Source organism: Miscanthus floridulus, chromosome 11, assembly GCF_019320115.1.
Source record: "Miscanthus floridulus cultivar M001 chromosome 11, ASM1932011v1, whole genome shotgun sequence".
NCBI classification, from domain to species: domain Eukaryota; kingdom Viridiplantae; phylum Streptophyta; class Magnoliopsida; order Poales; family Poaceae; genus Miscanthus; species Miscanthus floridulus.
In genome coordinates, this window is record NC_089590.1 from 101,533,263 (window position 1) to 101,549,922 (window position 16,660).

The 16,660-nt window shown below is 46.8% G+C and overlaps 1 protein-coding gene and 2 pseudogenes across 1 annotated transcript; all 3 read left to right on the forward strand.

The window, feature by feature from the left end:
- Positions 1-391: 391 nt before the first annotated feature.
- On the forward strand, positions 392-4,937 carry LOC136492871 (eukaryotic initiation factor 4A-3-like; annotated as a pseudogene).
- Positions 4,938-5,186: 249 nt separating this feature from the next.
- Positions 5,187-5,724, forward strand: LOC136494355 (cytochrome c-like). Its single transcript, XM_066490521.1, has one exon. The coding sequence runs from the start codon at positions 5,233-5,235 to the stop codon at positions 5,572-5,574; it is 342 nt and encodes a 113-aa protein (XP_066346618.1). The 5' UTR covers positions 5,187-5,232; the 3' UTR covers positions 5,575-5,724.
- A 5,825-nt stretch (positions 5,725-11,549) lies between these two features.
- Positions 11,550-13,956, forward strand: LOC136494561 (glycosyltransferase BC10-like; annotated as a pseudogene).
- Positions 13,957-16,660: the final 2,704 nt, after the last annotated feature.

Here is a 16,660-nt window from a genome sequence, read left to right on the forward strand (position 1 = left end):
CTTGTGTTGCGCGGGGGGGCTACACCTCTTCACAGTTCCAGTGGGCCGAAATGCTGCTTGTTTGCTTGTGTTGGGCCTCAACTCCTCTTTCCAGTTTATTTATTATTTTCTTATTACTATTAGATTTTTGTTATTTATCTGTCAACAGATTTTTATTGTTGAAATCTGTTGAATTTTGGACCATTGGATTTGCTTTAAGATTTGTGTTGCATGTGTTGTCATCCATCTGAAATCATGTTTTGGTTATCGGGTCTAAACCCGCGTTTGAAGAATCCGTAAGGGCGTCTGTGTGTCACGAGACGATGGGCATGTTCGGTCGGAGGAATATTAATAGTTTGAAAGAACGTTGCAGTGAGATAAAAATATTGTTTGGGATGAAAAAAGAAGTGAATCAAAGTTGAATTTAAAGGCACGTGAACGGGGCCGATGCCCCTTGTTCTCCCCCCGAGCGCACCAAATCTCGAGCGCGACGGCGGCACGAGGCACGGCGGCGGTGACGTTATCCACCTCAGTGGATCGTGGCGCCCCTTCGGTCGCGACAATGCCGGCAGCACCCGTCTCCGCGGCGACGGTAGCATCTTCCATGGCTGGATCTGGCGCGAGCTTATGCAGGAGCTCGCCGATATGCTGCTACTGCTGGGAAAGCGGCTCATGGGGGCATCTGTCATCGGGGTTGCTACCATTGGGAAGGCCAGCCTCCGATGCGGAGGAGCTCAGGTACGGATGTTCGGATCAACCATCTTTTGCGTCTCTCTGATTTATTCTCTGGTTTCCCAAAAATTGATCTGCTTCTTGATTTGGAGTGCAAGCAACCTCGGCGGCAGTGTCGTCAAGCATGACGGGCAGCAGACAAACCTCCATTGTGGCTCCCGGCAGGCTGGCACCTACTACTGTGTTTGCACAGGCGCCTACATGAGGTGCTTGATGAAATGCCAAGCCCATGCTCATAAACTGTTTGATGAAATGCAAGATTAGATAAGTTTCTTTTGCTGCTTTCTTTATTCTATATATCTTTAAATTAATCATGAAGCAATTAGAATGATGCTACTTCATCGGTTGTCTTTGATTAGTGACTTCTGTGCATGCAGCTTCCTAGTGCTATTTCTGTGAACTGGTAACTTCATAGTGTGAACTGCATCTGTGTAAACTGGTAGCTGATAGTGCTATTTCAATTCTGAAAACTGAAGTTATCTACCCGTATGTTGTTATGTTGCCTTTGACCAGCAGCTTTTGCTAATATTTGTGTGCTTTGACCTGCTGCTTTTGCTGATATTTTGGTGTTCTGTGCTTAGATTAAGCAGTGTTATTTTTTGCAGACGTAGTGGTAATGCCACTGACCTTGTGTTGGCGTAGTTATGATAATTTGCGTGTCTTACTCTGTTATGATGGCCCTGTGTCTATGGGTTTTCTTTTTGTGGGCCTTTTTTTAGGCTTCACTTTTTTGCCTATGGTAGTTATGTCTATTTTTCGTTTGCCATTAGCTGTAATTTGTAGAGTTTTGATTTTCTATTTAGTTGAATTGATTGTATTTTTTAGCTGTTTTTGTTAGATTTGCAATGTTCAATTAAGTTTTTTTTTAAATTTTGGCAGCTAATTGTCTTTAAGAAGATTTGTAAACTTCTGATTGTCTCTTCTTTATTTATTTGTTGACTATTTGATGTGTCAGGAAGCAATAGAAGCTATAGTTGATTTTTTGGTGTAATGTTCAGAGTTGTAACGGTCAATTTAGGTGAGTGTGAGTGTGAGTGTGAGTGTGTGGTTGTGTGGTTGTGTGTGTGTTTCTCTCTCTCTCTTCCTGATGCTGACATATGGATTTGTGGTACAAGTATAATTGTTGATTGCATTGGAACCAGAATTAATATTATGTTCATTTTATATTGGAATTACAGTCCATTCTGTTTTTGCATTAGAATTACAATGTGTTTCATTTCTGTTCCTAAACACAGATTCTTTTTGGCAGCGCGCCAGGCTCCTCCTCCGGCTCCTGTGTCAGGATGGCGGTGGCTCCATGCTTGGAGGAATCGGGTCCACCATTGCTCAAGGTAGGCATTCAAAGCTTGTTCTTTTCAGAATAGCTTCAGATATAAACATTATAATCCTCGAATTAATTTGAACGAACACTTTGTTTTAGGTATGACATTTGGTACTGTTAGTGCCATGGCACACAGGGTTGTTGATGCTGTATTGGGTCCCCGGACCATTCAGCATGAGACTGTTGTCTCAGAGGCTGCTGCTGCCCCTGCTGCTCCAGCGATGGACACTGATGCTTGCAGCATCCATTCTAAGGCCTTCCAAGATGTATGTTTTCTTGCTACCTAATGCTGCTTAGTTTTTCCTCAGTTTGGTGCATCAAACATTTGGTTACTCACTTCTGTGATGTGGTAATAAAGGTTATGGTGACTTATTTAGTTGTTGAAGAGCTGCATGTTGTCATTCATTCACATTTTGCTTTATATTCCTTCTACCATGGTGAAAGCCTCCATTTTAAGTAAAGGGTCTAAATTGGGTAAAGTGTGAAGTGACTGATATATGGCCCTTATCTCGAAACATGTTCAGTTATTCAGTTAAATATTTTTGTTACTGTTAGGTGTCTATTTTTAGATGATGTTTGGTCTAATGTGAGTGTGACATTGCTTAGTGACTGTCATTTTCCTCCGAGACACTGAAGCTTTCATAGCAAGTGGTTCCTTTTTTTTTCCCTCTTTTTACCAAGCCTGCTAATTACTTGTCATCGAAGCTAGGCTCTCATTCAAGATTAAATAGCAAGGATGTCATCGTTTGTGGGTGTTTGTGTGTGTCTGGGTGCATGTGTTTTTCTGGCGTTGCTGGTGTGTGTCTTTGTGTGCTCTCTCTCTCCCTCTGTTTGTGTGTTTGTGTGTCTGTGTTTGTCTTGTATCTGAACAAATTTGTATTGTGCACAAACACCTTTCTTGCTGTAGTCTTTTAGGCAAGTTCTGTTATAAGCTTAAATTGTGCCGCTGTTCATGATTTTGTATACATCCTTTTGATCTAGGTTCCTGATTAAACCTTTTTGTTTGCCTGTCATATTGTTCACATGTACTATAACTTCTGTGTCTTAACATGTTGTTTTGTTGGCTACAGTCATGGCAGGAATGGCACCTGAGGGTTCTCAGTTCGATGCTAAGCACTATGATTCTAAAATGCAGGAATATAAATCATTCCTTAAAAAAAAAAAACTTACCTACTTGTTTTTACCATCTTTTAACCTGAGAGCCAAGTGGTATCTAATAACTTTACCTCTATATGTTCATGTAATACAGGAGCACGGTGAGACTGAGGAGTTCTTCACTTCATATGATGAAGTTTTTGAGAGTTTTGATGACATGGGCCTCCAAGAGAATCTTCTGAGAGGCATTTATGCTTATGGTAGACTGGAAGTCTGTTTTGTTTTAGCCTATTTGCCTTTTACATGGTATTCCTCTTACCACCAGTTCTTTGCTGTGTAGATCTTGAGAAGCCTTCTGCAATTCAGCAGAGAGGAATTGTTCCCTTCTGCAAGGGGCTTGATGTCATTCAGCAAGCACAATTCATGCGCGCGCTTGGTGATTAGCTGGGTGTTAAAGTCCATGCATGTGTGGGAGGAACATCTGTCTGCGAGGACCAAAAGGATTTCTAGCCAGTTGTGTGCATGTTGTTGTTGGTAAACCTGGTCGTGTGTTTGACATGCTGCGTAGGGTGTCCCTCCGCCCTGATAACATCAAGATGTTTGTTCTTTGATGAAGCTGATGAAATGCTTTCTCGTGGTTTCAAGGATCAGGTAAACTCTTCTATTTTATTTCTACTTTCTCTATACTTGATCATGGTACCTGTATTCTTTGCTAGTAAATGCAGAGATGAAGTTTAAAAATACTTTGCCACATTTGATTTCATTTGTTAGTTTCTTTGTGTTTAGCTTTAACCATTGACATGATTCAGTCAGGAAATCTTGTGCCAAACGACTCGTATAATTCTATTATCTTTTCTAGCAGCAATCTGAAGATCAAGTCTATAATGTGCTATCTGTTTTATCCTTCTCTGACTGATTTATGGTTGCTGGCTTTATTTCTTTGGTGAAATGCAGATTTACGACATCTTCCAGCTTCTCCCAGCCAAGATTCAGGGTGGAGTCTTTCTCTGTCGTCGTTCATGTTCTCGGTGCAGTCGAGCACCAGCACGTAAATCTTTGCGCTGGCCTCCACCGCCACCAGCGCGGCGTCCACCGGGTCAGTCACGTTGCAGAAGACAAAGCGGACGTCCACGCGCGCCACGCCCGCGGGCGCCGCCAGCGCCGGCTGCAGCGCATAGGCCATCCATACGATGTCCTGCCGCTCCCGCCGGCTCGGCATGGTCAGCACGCCCACGAGCAGGCTGATTTTCCGGCGGCCGTGGCAGCGTCTCGGCGTCGGCGACGGCGGAGGCCTTCTCGTCGGCGCCTGGCGCGGCGGAGTAGTAGCCACCGTCGTCGGTGCCCGCGCTGCGGCTGAGCATGTTGAGGCCGTGGGAACGGGCACGGGAGGAGCCGAGGCTCGGAGCGCCAGCGGCAGAGCGAGCCGGCCCAGCGGCACCAGGAGGATGTACGGCGTGCAGAGCGACGCTTTGTGGAGCCCTTGCGACGATGTAAGGCTGTTCGTTTGGCTGTGGCCTGTCGTAAACGATCGTAAATTTCTAGTCGGAATAGTATTTTTCTCTCACACAAACCAGCCAGCAGTACTTCTTCACGAACCAGCAATGATACGAACCAGCCAACCGAACCGTACTTCTCACACAAACCATGTTTGTTATTGGGTTTTGGATCTTTTGTGCTAATGCTAACGGGTTTTGCAAAATCTGACAGATTTTTTATTGCAAAACTGTCATTTTTTGTTGGCTGACGTGTTAGCTTTTGATTTGTCAAAAATTTGACAGATTTTTGGTTGAAAAATCTGTCGCCAGATATGTAGACACACCCATACTACACTTCTTCGGTTTCAAATTACGAGAGAAGTTTTTAGTTTTTATAGATACATTACTTCTACGATGTAGGCCGCGCCAACCACGGGAAATGAAATTGAAGCTGATCCTGATCCGTCGGGCACCATCGATCGATCGATGGGTCGCCCGCCCTCTTCGATATCTCTACTTGCTATTGTTAGTGTCTACTTAATTAGTTAAGCACTATATTGGTGTCGGTGTCGATCGGACGACAGTACAATTAATCATCTCCGTGATCATCTCGAGACCTGCTCTCGTGCCATGGCTTCCTTCGTCGAGGCCCCTGTCGGTGACGCCGGCAGCGGCGAGAAGATCTTCCGCACCAAGTGCGCGCAGTGCCATACGGTGGAGCGAGGCGGCGCGCACAAGCAGGGGCCCAACCTGCACGGCCTCTTCGGCCGCCAGTCCGGCACCACCCTCGGCTACGCCTACTCCACGGCCAACAAGAACATGGCCGTCGTGTGGGAGGAGGCCACCCTGTACGACTACCTCCTCAACCCCAAGAAGTACATCCCGGGCACAAAGATGGTCTTCCCGGGGCTCAAGAAGCCCAAGGAGCGCACCGATCTCATCGCCTACCTCAAGGAATCCACCACGGCTTAATTATTACAAACATACATAATAGCTTCTTTAATTTATTTAATTAATTTGTTCTTGCATTGACCATGCACGCATGCATATGGATTTTCGCGCGCTACATATATACTATACCTAGCAGGTACCAATAAATTAAATAATACCTTTTCACTTCTTTATTCCACAATTTTTACATCGTCCATCGATATATATATGTCTGTGAATTGAAGCTTACTCTATATAATAGCTCTGGGCTTCGATTAACTGCAAGTATATATATGTTATATATGTATCATGATTGTACTCTCGATTGTTCTTAATATAATCTAGGCGGGGAAGCTCTCCCCTCCATAGATTCTCGTCAAAAAAAAATTATTATCTGTCAACAGTCATTGATCGATCCATTCAATCAATTTAAGTTAAGATTAATTATTAATAGTTTATTTATTTACTTATTACTATACTATATTTGTGTTTGTGCGTTGCACCGAGGCCACACATTTTTATCCATGTCTACTGCAACGATTTGATCATTTTCAGAGCTATTAAACATTTTTTTGCATTGGAACCTAAACTATTTCCAAATGCATTTAGGCTTTTTGATCATATTCTCTTTGTATTTACTCCCACACGCCATTCTCTTTTCGTCAAACCAAATAGCCCTGTGACTGAAACAAAACAGCACCAGCCGGCTACCGGTCAGTCTGACCGTCTTAGCGACACAACGATATCTATCAAAATTACAGGAAAGGGCAGGTGACAAAAGAAGAAAAGACAGTCCAGGCCCAAATGATTCACGCGTATGCCAATTCTTCAGACTGACTTTGGAGTAGACTGTACATGGGTTGTACACGTCCTTAGGCTTTTTAAGATTTATATTTCACACGCAATGACACGGTAACACTCTCTGGCAGAAATGAACTTAACAAAATTTGAATTGTAGTTTTTGGATTAGATTTAGATTTTATATAGATTTTATAAGTTCCAGTCAATTTGTGCATTGTTTTGAAAAAGGCAAGAAGCTAATGAAACTCTTTCTATTGGGAACCTGAAGTCTATGTAAATGTTGAGATCAACTTTCACTATTCGTTTGCTGTTTATATTTCTTCGCATTTTTCACCTGCTGAATTAGATCACGAACTCACACGTACTATCGGACGGTATTAAAGCCGGTTGATAAGCCGACTGAAGCTGTTTTGTTGTGAGAAAAAAATACTGTAGATTCTAGCTGATAAACCGGCTGATAAGTTTTTAAGCAAACGGCCCGGAACTGCCGGTATGGCCGACTGGGACTGACCTCGCCGCCTCGGTGCCCCTGGACAGCCACGTCGCTCTCGCCCACTGCCTCCATGGCCATGGCATGCAGCGTGATGGCCTCCTGTGCGTACTTGCGCATGCTCTTCTTGATCTTTCCAGGTATCGAGAGCGCGCGGATGGTCAATGCGCTTCCCATTCGGATACGGCATTAGGAAGGGGTGAGCGGAGCGGGTGTATATAGCGTATACGCCGCCTTAACTGACAGCCCCACCTCTCCATATATATATATATCTACTCGCCAACAAATTCTTAACTATAAGATCATTGAATAAAATTGGACCTAGATCTAGCGTCTCTAAAAAATGGTGAAGGCACGGAAAAGTTAAGTTTTAGTGACTTTGGTTTCTGGCCAAAAACGACTTCAGCATCACTGTTTTTGGGTTGGTCTTGGCTTTAGAAATTGTTCACATGTGTATCCATTTAGTAGGTTTTTTTATTAAACCAGTGGAGAAACCTTAACAAAACCCCCCCGGCCAGAGAAGATCTAAAATACGATTAGTACCTCATAGTCGCAGCTTCATAGTCGCAGCTATACTACCACTTGAGCATTGACATGAGCTGGGGCTGGATCTGAATCCATCCAGGCCTGTTTTTCTACATCAACCCTCAAAATCTCCTTTTTTCGCCCGGACTCCAAACGACACGCTCCATATATGTTTTTTGATCGTCTCGACGGGAGATACGTAATGGCTGAGTCCATTATACCTTTTGATTTTGCCGATGTAGTTGGGTTATTATCTCAGTCGGCCATGATCCTCTAATATATATAGAGGGGGTGGTCTTATCATAGTAGAAAATCTTTACCACACAAAATCTACAAGTTTTCCATAATATTGGGCAAGTTTTCATCAAGTTAGATTCAACACGGGTTCGGACCAGGAAAAATGCCCTAGCCGGTTTTTACAGGGTGACTTGGCTGCTTTTTTTTGAAAAACGGTTTGGCCAAATCCGGCCTGGCTGGTTCTAGGATTCGGTCAGACCTATTATCTGCATCAGTCCTCAAAATCTCCCTTTCTTCATCTGGAATCCATATATGTTTTTTCGATCGTCTCGGCGAGGGAAAGAAAAAAGTCCATTTTGCCTCCCTCAACTATCGCGAAAGTCAGCCTTTTCTCCCTCAACTCAAAGGGAGGCAAAATTGACTTTTTCCTGAGGGAAATACAATGGTGGAGTCCATTATGCCTTTGACCACTTAATTTGGCTATCAACAAGGCCCAGTCTCACATGTGTTACAGTGTTAATGTGGATTACACACAAAATACATGGATGGTGGTTCATGTGCACTGTGAAACACACACATTCACACAAATAACCATCGGCGACCTGCAACATTGTAAGGAACATGTGCCAGCGGGGCGCCTACCTGCCAACAACCTCCCCCTACACCTCCACCTGGAGCAACCCGCTGACCCCCCTCCCCACCCAAAAAAATAATTTCCTCCCTCACTTTCACTAAATTGGGCCAAATTCAAGTCTTGGGTTAGACAACAGACCAGACAACAACCATGTAGTAAAATCTAAAATTCCTGATATCATCACATATCCCATGGTTTTTGAGGTAAAAAAAAGTCATAGCTCCTAAACCAAGTATCTTAATTAAAATCCAATTGCATCATCATATTCCTTGCAACAAACTCTTCAAAACAAGACCCCATATGGATATATTTTGATAAATTTTTTAACGAATATTTATCTCATGATGAACATGTATTTGAATGTAATCGTTGAACATAACATTAACACTACAGAAACATCGTAGAAAATAGCATAGAACATCATATGTATACTACGTGAACATCATATATATCATGAAATGTAAAAAATAAAATAAAAAATAAAAAAATTAGTGAAGTAATTAATTATACTCAAATAAAAAGAAGAAAAAAAATGCTACCGAACATCATAAATACATCGTAGAACATCACATTAACACTACATGAACATCACTAAATATAGCAGAATATCATATGTATACTACATGAACATCAATAATATCATGAAAATATAAAATAAAATAATAAAATTAGTGAAGTAATTAATTAGAGTCAAATAAAAAGAAGAAAAAATGCTACCGAACATCACAAAATATATCCTAGAACATCAATGTATACTGAACATCATAAAAACATTATAGAACGTCACATTTGTACTCGCAGACATCACAAAATATAGCATAGAATATTACATGTATACTATGTGAAGATCACATGTATATGTAAAATAAAAAAGTGAAACATAAAATTATAAATAGAAGAAAAAAGGAAAATAAATGAATGAAAGGAATGATTTTTTTATTTTTTTTATTTGGTATCATGGGTTCCATATATGGTGATTTAGCACTTTTAGGTCCTGTTTGGTAGGGATTTGAGGGCAGCTTCAAGAGCTGTTTTTCAGCTTCATTCACCAAATAGGACACCGCCGAACTGCTTCACGAATGCAATCTCTAGATACGCGCTAAGACAAGCGAGGAGAGAGAAGAGAAGCTAAAAAAATGGGCTTCAACCAATTTCACCTTTGCACTAGTGGGCCCCTGCGTATCCGTGGTCGGCTTTGCCCACGCGAAGCCTTCGAGCGGGCACGGCCGGGACGGCAGTACGACCAGGGCTAGGAGGGACGGCGTCGCGGTCTGCGTAGGGAGGACGACGCCGCATGGAGAAGACAGGCGGCTCCGCAGGGATGGGTGGCGCCATAGGAACGTGCGCGGAGAGGGTAGCTGCGCCACAAGACGCCATCGAGGGTGCCCGGACGGGCGGGCGGTGGCAACATAATTGAAGAGATGAGAGTGGGAGGAGGAACGTGAGATCCATGCATGCAGTGGGGAGAACCGAGGAAGAGATAAGACCAGGAGAGGAAAGAAATAAAGAGGAAAAAATGTGAAAAGAAAAAAAGGAAAGTCCATTATTGACTTTTCATCTTTTTTGCCAATCAGAAAAAGCTATTTTACTAAACGTTTCACCAAAACAACTTTAGTTCCACCAAAAGAAGACAACTTCTTCAGTAAAGCTGCTTCAGTAGTGAAGTTGAGCTGTAGCACAGAGAAACCTTAATCTTAGCATCATCCATGGTGCTATACAGTTGCTCGCATTGTGGTAGCCAACATAAGGATCTAGTATTAGATATCCAATCCAGCATATTACTATGCTTTAAGCAGTGTTTGGTTGTCTTGTGTTTCCACTTTGCATAACTTAAAGCTCTGTTTGTTGGTTGCCCGCATTAGATACTGCAATGCATAGTTGCCTGTGTTTGGTTGGTTGAATTGGTCATCACCATCTCTCCCTCTCTCGTGATGTCTTCGTCCTCCCTCTAATCTCTCCCGTCGGCCTCCATGGCCATGGAAAAGAAAAAGAAGGCAAAGTGGCAAACAACATGGTATACGGCCTCCACCTCCATGGACTCCGAGACGATGACGCTGGAACAAACAACACGCAGTAGTGTTCAAACGGCAGGCGCCGTACGGCTAAGACCAGCCGCGGCCGGAGAAGCGGCCCAAGAAGACGTGCGACTGCTGCTGCTTCGGTGGCGGCAAGCGCGACAAGGCCCGCAAGGACAAGAAGGGCGGCGGCGCCGATGGCAGCGAGGAGCCGCGCCGAGGCCTGCTCGGCTTCTTCAGGAAGCAAAGCAAGAAGGACAAGCTCGGCGGCGGGTGGGTGGCCGGCAGCAAGAAGGGCGGCGGGCTGTACAAGAAGCACCAGCGCGCGTTCGAGCTGGAGGAGATCGAGGAGGGGCTGGAGGGGTATGACGAGCTGGAGCGCTCCTCGCTCATGTCGCAAAAGAACTTCAAGAAGCGGTTCGGCCAGCTGCCCGTGTTCATCGCCTCCACGCTCGTCGAGGACGACGGCCTGCCGTAGGGCGCCGCCGCCGACCACGCCACGCTCATCAAGGAGGCCATCCACGTCATCAGCTGTGGCTGCGAGAAGACCGAGTGGGGAAATGAGGTAATTGATTGAATCTGCGCCCCCATGCCAGCAGATCTTGATGGCTGAGGTCGAAGCTGCGCGTCGCCGCCGCGACCGCGCCTGATGCCGCGACGGTGAAGACTCGAGCGGTCTGCGGGACCGAGAAGATGCGAGGGAGAGGAGGGCGGAGTGGGGGCGCGGACGCGCGGTGAGCCGGTGACCCGTGAAGACGCGGTGAAGAGTGGGTGCGGGGAGGGGCAGAGCGGATGCATCGCTTCTACACAGCGGAATGCAATGCAATCCTTTCACAGTGGATACGGCCGATTTCGAGGAAATAGTGGGATGCAAGCCCAAACTGCTTTGAGGACAGTGCTAGCCTGCATAAGTCTATATACAGCTAACCAAATAGGTCCAACTTGCATTACGAGGATCTGAATAAGGAGTTATACAGGCAACTAATCAGGCCCTACGGGGAGAGTGGAGGCGATGAATGAAAGGGCGCAGGCTGCCCGCGGTGATGCCCATGGACGACGCACGCGGCATGCCCTGACTTTTACCATCACCAGTGCAGCGCAGCAGCGCGCGCCGCATCGACCGGCCGGCCTTGCTTTGTCCATCGACCACTCCTCTCCCGTCGTGGCAGTCGCATGCAGTCGCGCTACCAGTGGCCGTCCAAGCTCCACGTGCCCACCTGCTAGCAGATAGCTAACGCAGCATGCACGCATGCATTCCGCTTGGCTCCGATCCCTTATTCTTGGACCGGGCAATCTTGTCGCCATCTCCAACTCCGTCCATCTCGATCGGCCGGTGCCGTTCTGCTGCTCGATCGATCTCTTGGTGGTTTCTGGCAGGGACCTGCATTTCTATCGTCCATATTGCTAGTTCCACCGGCGACAGAGGGGCGTTAAGGGTGGCTCGAGCAATCATCAGCAGGTACGGTGGCAGGCAGCGACCATCGCGGGCCGGCGGCTTGCCTCTGATCCCTGGTCTTGAGCTCTTGGCGCAACGACCGTCTCCGATCTTGCTTGCAATTGCAAGAGGCAGATCAACAAGTTAGCTAATAAGGAGCAACGAAGACGCAAACAACTAGTTGTGTTCCTTATATTAACTGATCGACGATCGAGGGCCGGGCTGGGCCGGGATAGATGAAGCCGGGCACCCTCAAGTCCCGGCGAGGCAGTGCCGGGGACGAGGAGGAGGCCTACATCGGCTTCCCGGTGACCCCGCGCAAAGACTACTGCTGGTCGTCGTGGCTGCTCAAGGCCGTGGTGGCGCTGGTGATCCTGATGGCCGGCGTGCTCATCGGGCTGTCGGCCAGCGCCAACGTGTCGCGCTACTACTACTACAGCAGCATTGGGTCCTCGTCGCTGTTGTTATCTTCTTCCTCCCTGCAGGCAGCCGGCGGCGGTGGCACTGGCACTGGCAGCAGCAGTGGTAATAAGAACAACACCAATGGCGATGTCTTCGCTTCCAGTTCCACCACGAGCAGCGGCAGGAGTCGCAGTAGTAATAATAAGAGGAAGAAGATGACGGAAGACGAAGCTCCACCTCCACCGGTGCTGCTGGACTTCCGTGGTTTCGTGGACCCCGGCCCGCCATGGGGCCACTCGATGTCGGACCCGGAGCTGTTCTGGCGGGCGTCCATGGCGCCGCGCATGGAGGAGTACCCGTTCCAGCGCGTGCCCAAGGTGGCGTTCCTGTTCCTGACAGCGCGGGCCGCTGCCAGTTCGCGCCGCTGTGGGAGCGCTTCTTCCACGGCCACGAGGGGCTCTACTCGGTGTACGTGCACGCGCTGCCGGGCTACGCGGGGCGCTACCGGCCGTCGTCAGCCGTTCCACGGGCGGCAGATCCCGAGCGGGGAGGTGTCGTGGGGCTCCATCACGCTGGTGGACGCGGAGAAGCGGCTGCTGGCCAACGCGCTGCTGGACTGGTCCAACCAGCGCTTTGTGCTGGTGTCGGAGAGCTGCGTGCCGGTGTTCAACTTCCGGACGGTGTACGAGTACCTGGTGAACTCGGCGATGAGCTACGTGGAGTCGTACAACATCGACGTGCCGCAGTGCGCGGGGCGGTACAACCCGCGGATGGCGCCGGAGGTGCTGGAGGAGCACTGGCGCAAGGGCTCCGAATGGTTCGAGATGAGCCGGGACCTCGCCGTCGACGTGGTGGCGGACCAGCGCTACTACGCGCTGTTCCGGCGGCACTGCACGCCGTCGTGCTACCCGGACGAGCACTACATCCCGACGTTCCTGCACCTGCGCCACGGCGCGCGCAACGCTAACCGGACGGTGACCTGGGTGGACTGGTCGCGCGGGGGGCCGCACCCGGCGCGCTTCGGCAAGGCGGCCACCACGGCCGACCTGATGGCCGCCATCCGCAGCAACGGCACACTGTGCCTGTACAACGGCAAGCCCACCACGGTCTGCTACCTCTTCGCCAGGAAGTTCGCGCCCAGCGCGCTGCCCACGCTGCTCAACCTCAGTACCACGCTGCTAGACTTCTGAATTAGTACTCCCTCCCTACTCTGAAATCATGTCGTTTTAGGGGTGGAGTGGTTTTCACCGATGAAGTCGTTTTGGGCGTATGGAGAGAGTTTTGGACGGGATTACCCCCACCGTTTCGTATCCTGGCCTGTCATGGTGTCGCCCAGTCCAGAGGATACATTTAGTTGCCCCTCCTCGTTTGTCGTCGTCCCTTGCTTCGCTCGCGCCGCGCATTAGAGAGAGAGTCTGTCGCTTGTCTCTATGGAGAGAGAGAGAGCTCGCTCGCGCTGCGCATGGAGGCCACGAAGCGACGCATGGAGGCCATCGCGCCGCAGGACGTCGCGGCGGAGGACGTCATGGCGGTCCGTCGATCTGCGCCGCAGGACGTCGTGCTGCCGGAGTCCGTCGAGCTACGCCGCAGGACGTCGCTGGCCACGGCAGAGGAGTCGGAGGATGACGCGGTCGGAGACGCAGGAGCCTCCAAGGAGGACGAGGAGGTGGGCTCTCGGAGCCGGAGGATGAGTATGGAGAGAGTATTAAAAAACCTGTCAAAACGACTTGATTTTAAGTATAGTGGGAGTATTCTAGATCATTCATTCTTTCTTTGGTTTTTTTCTTTTTGCCTTTTTCCTTTTGGGTGAGGTGACTGATCGTCGATGCGATTGATTGATTGTCCCCAAAATAAGTGAAAAATGTATTTATTGCCGGACAAAGAGAGTAGCATAGTGTAGTTTTACTATTATTATTAGTTGAACATACAGCGCGTTGCCACGAGAGTTTGAAAAATGTGATAGACAATGCATAGATTAACAATGATGATTATTCGGTTGAAAAGTCCTATATGTAGAAGTAGCGTATGTACTTTTTGATAACTTCGACTGCCGAAGTATATGTTATTAGCATCAGGTGGCTTTGGTTGCTTACCGGTGAAATTAAATTGAATCCACTGACATCCTTTCCCAGACCCTGCATAGAGCGGGAGCTCTCTGCACTGGGTACGCCCCCATATAATTATATAGGAAAATTATTTTCTACTCATAGGGAGTAGTTACTCCTACGTGTATATCTCTGGTATATATGACCCAATGAACTGTATATACTAGACCATCTAATATAGTATGCATGCCAAGTATGCATGTAAATAGAGTATGTGGTTATACTTGTTTTATATACCAGTATACTACTGTAGTGGTATTATAATAACATATTAAAAATATGGGATCTTTGAAAAAAAAATCATGTAGTAAGATTTAGAGTATATTAAAACGAGTATATAAATATACTCAAACTGATAATGAGTATTTATTGGCAAACATATTTTTGGCACGACTGAATAATGATTTCATGAGAACCTTCATATAATTTGATTTCATTAGAGAGAATACAAAAGTGCATGACCATTGACTAAAAGGGTAACTGGCTTCTCTACCCAATGAGAATTAGTGGACCATATATAGACTGTAAGATAAAGTTTCTAAACCTAGAGAAAATCAAAAGATTCAATTACCCTGTCTAGGATAGAAACACGGGAAAAACTAACAACCACTAAAACGTACTCAAAAGACGTACAATTGTTTGTTCTGATAGGATCCAAAGACACTCGATACTCATGGGGCTGACAGGTGGACGAACTTGCTAGTTGGGCCTGGTTTAGATTGCAAATTTTTGCAATCTAGACATTGTAGCACGTTTTGTTTGTATTCGACAAACTTTGTTCGATTATGGACTAACTAGGCTCAAAAGATTTGTCTCGTGATTTACAACCAAACTGTATAATTAGTTTTTTTTTACCTACATTTAATGCTCCATGCATGTGTCCAAAAATTGATGTGATGGAGAGAGGGTGAAAAAACTTGGAATTTGGAGGTGATCTAAACAAGGCCTTGGTCTGTTAGACATGACAGGTGCACAACGGTCTGCTTGAGAGCTTGAGACAAAGACATGTTTTGAAGATGGACGTGCGGATGTGGCCGCTGCTCAATCTTTAGCACTGACCCGTGATTGGTGGTGCCATGACCTTGACTAACGACGACGACGATGACCACTGTGACTAATGGAAGATGTCACTTAGGTTTATGAATTTTAAAATACATTTCCAGGACCTAATCTTATTAAAGTGGCGCGGGCCACACCGCCAGCCCGCCCCGCGGAAGAAAATTAGATGCAGTCTGGCTGCAGACGCGCTCGGTGCAGACTCCGCGCCGATGGAAGCCACGCGTCCCGAAATTTGATCGCACGGCCAAGCGAGGAACGGCTTCGACGCCCAGCGCATCGGCTCCCAGGCCGTGCGGCTCCGGCTCACCCAAACCAGCCCAGCCTCATCCCCATCTTCTAGCGCCGCCACTGCCCCTCTCGATCATCGCCGTCGTTGCCTTCGCCTACCTTGGTTCCAGGCCCCGGCCCACGGCGAACGCTGCAACAAGCTGGCACCCCGAGCGTCCAGCCACATGAGGTAGGTCAGGCCCTCCATGAGCTTGCCGCAGATCCGCAGTCGCATCGGGATGGACCATGGTGCTGATGAATGTTACAAGCAGACCGATGGTGCCCCAGGTATTGGTGTTTGACATGTAAAGGCTTCGATTCTGTTGTCCTAAGTCACATTCATTTTGCCAATTTTTTAATCACCGTGCCGTTGTTTGATGCAGCAGCCTGAACTTTCCATTTTGTTTCTAGGGAGTCAGGAAGCTGTCATATCTGAATTAGAAAGGTGCATCTCACCAATACGGCTCAATTTGTCGAAACACCAACTGAAACTATGGACATACATGTTCGCGGTGATCAAGTGCCGGGGCGTCCTCTGCCCAGTCAAAACTGAACAAGGGTTGGAGCTGGAATTGTATAAAAATCTTATGCATATGGTTGTATTGGAATGTAGTTTCATGACTGTAACCTTTTTTTGCAACCTGAGAGCTTGTAGTGACTGTAGTGGTAAACTCAGGCCCCAATTGTAATATGTACACTGTGCTTTTTTTTTTATTTGAAAGACATATGGTTCTCCGGAGTACAGGCAGGTTATATGAAATGCAAAACGAACAGAGTGCCTGAATACATCTGTGTTGACAATAGCAAAGCGTTGATTTCTGAATGTTTGTATGCCACAGCCTGAAATGGATAAGCTCTTTTTTCTTAGCAGAAAAGGATAAGCAGGTCATTGTCTGCAATGACCTTGTATTCAGTTTATAATTATATTACTACATTTGATATCGAACAGAGAGGATCTTCTCAAGCACATCATCTAGATGTTCCATTTAGTGTAGAAATTCAGACATTTGCATTGACAAGACCAAAGCGTTGATGACTGAATTTTTTAATGCCAAAATAAAATAAACTGCATTCAAACAGAATGCAGCCAAGTCTTACAGAGTGCTATTAATTCAAACTGGAAGTAAAATGATACAATTCAGTGACCGAAAATGACTA

Coding starts and splice junctions, on each gene's coding strand:
- LOC136494355 (XM_066490521.1), top strand. CDS start 5,233: ATGGCTTCCTTCGTCGAGGCCCCTGTCGGTGACGCCGGCAGCGGCGAG.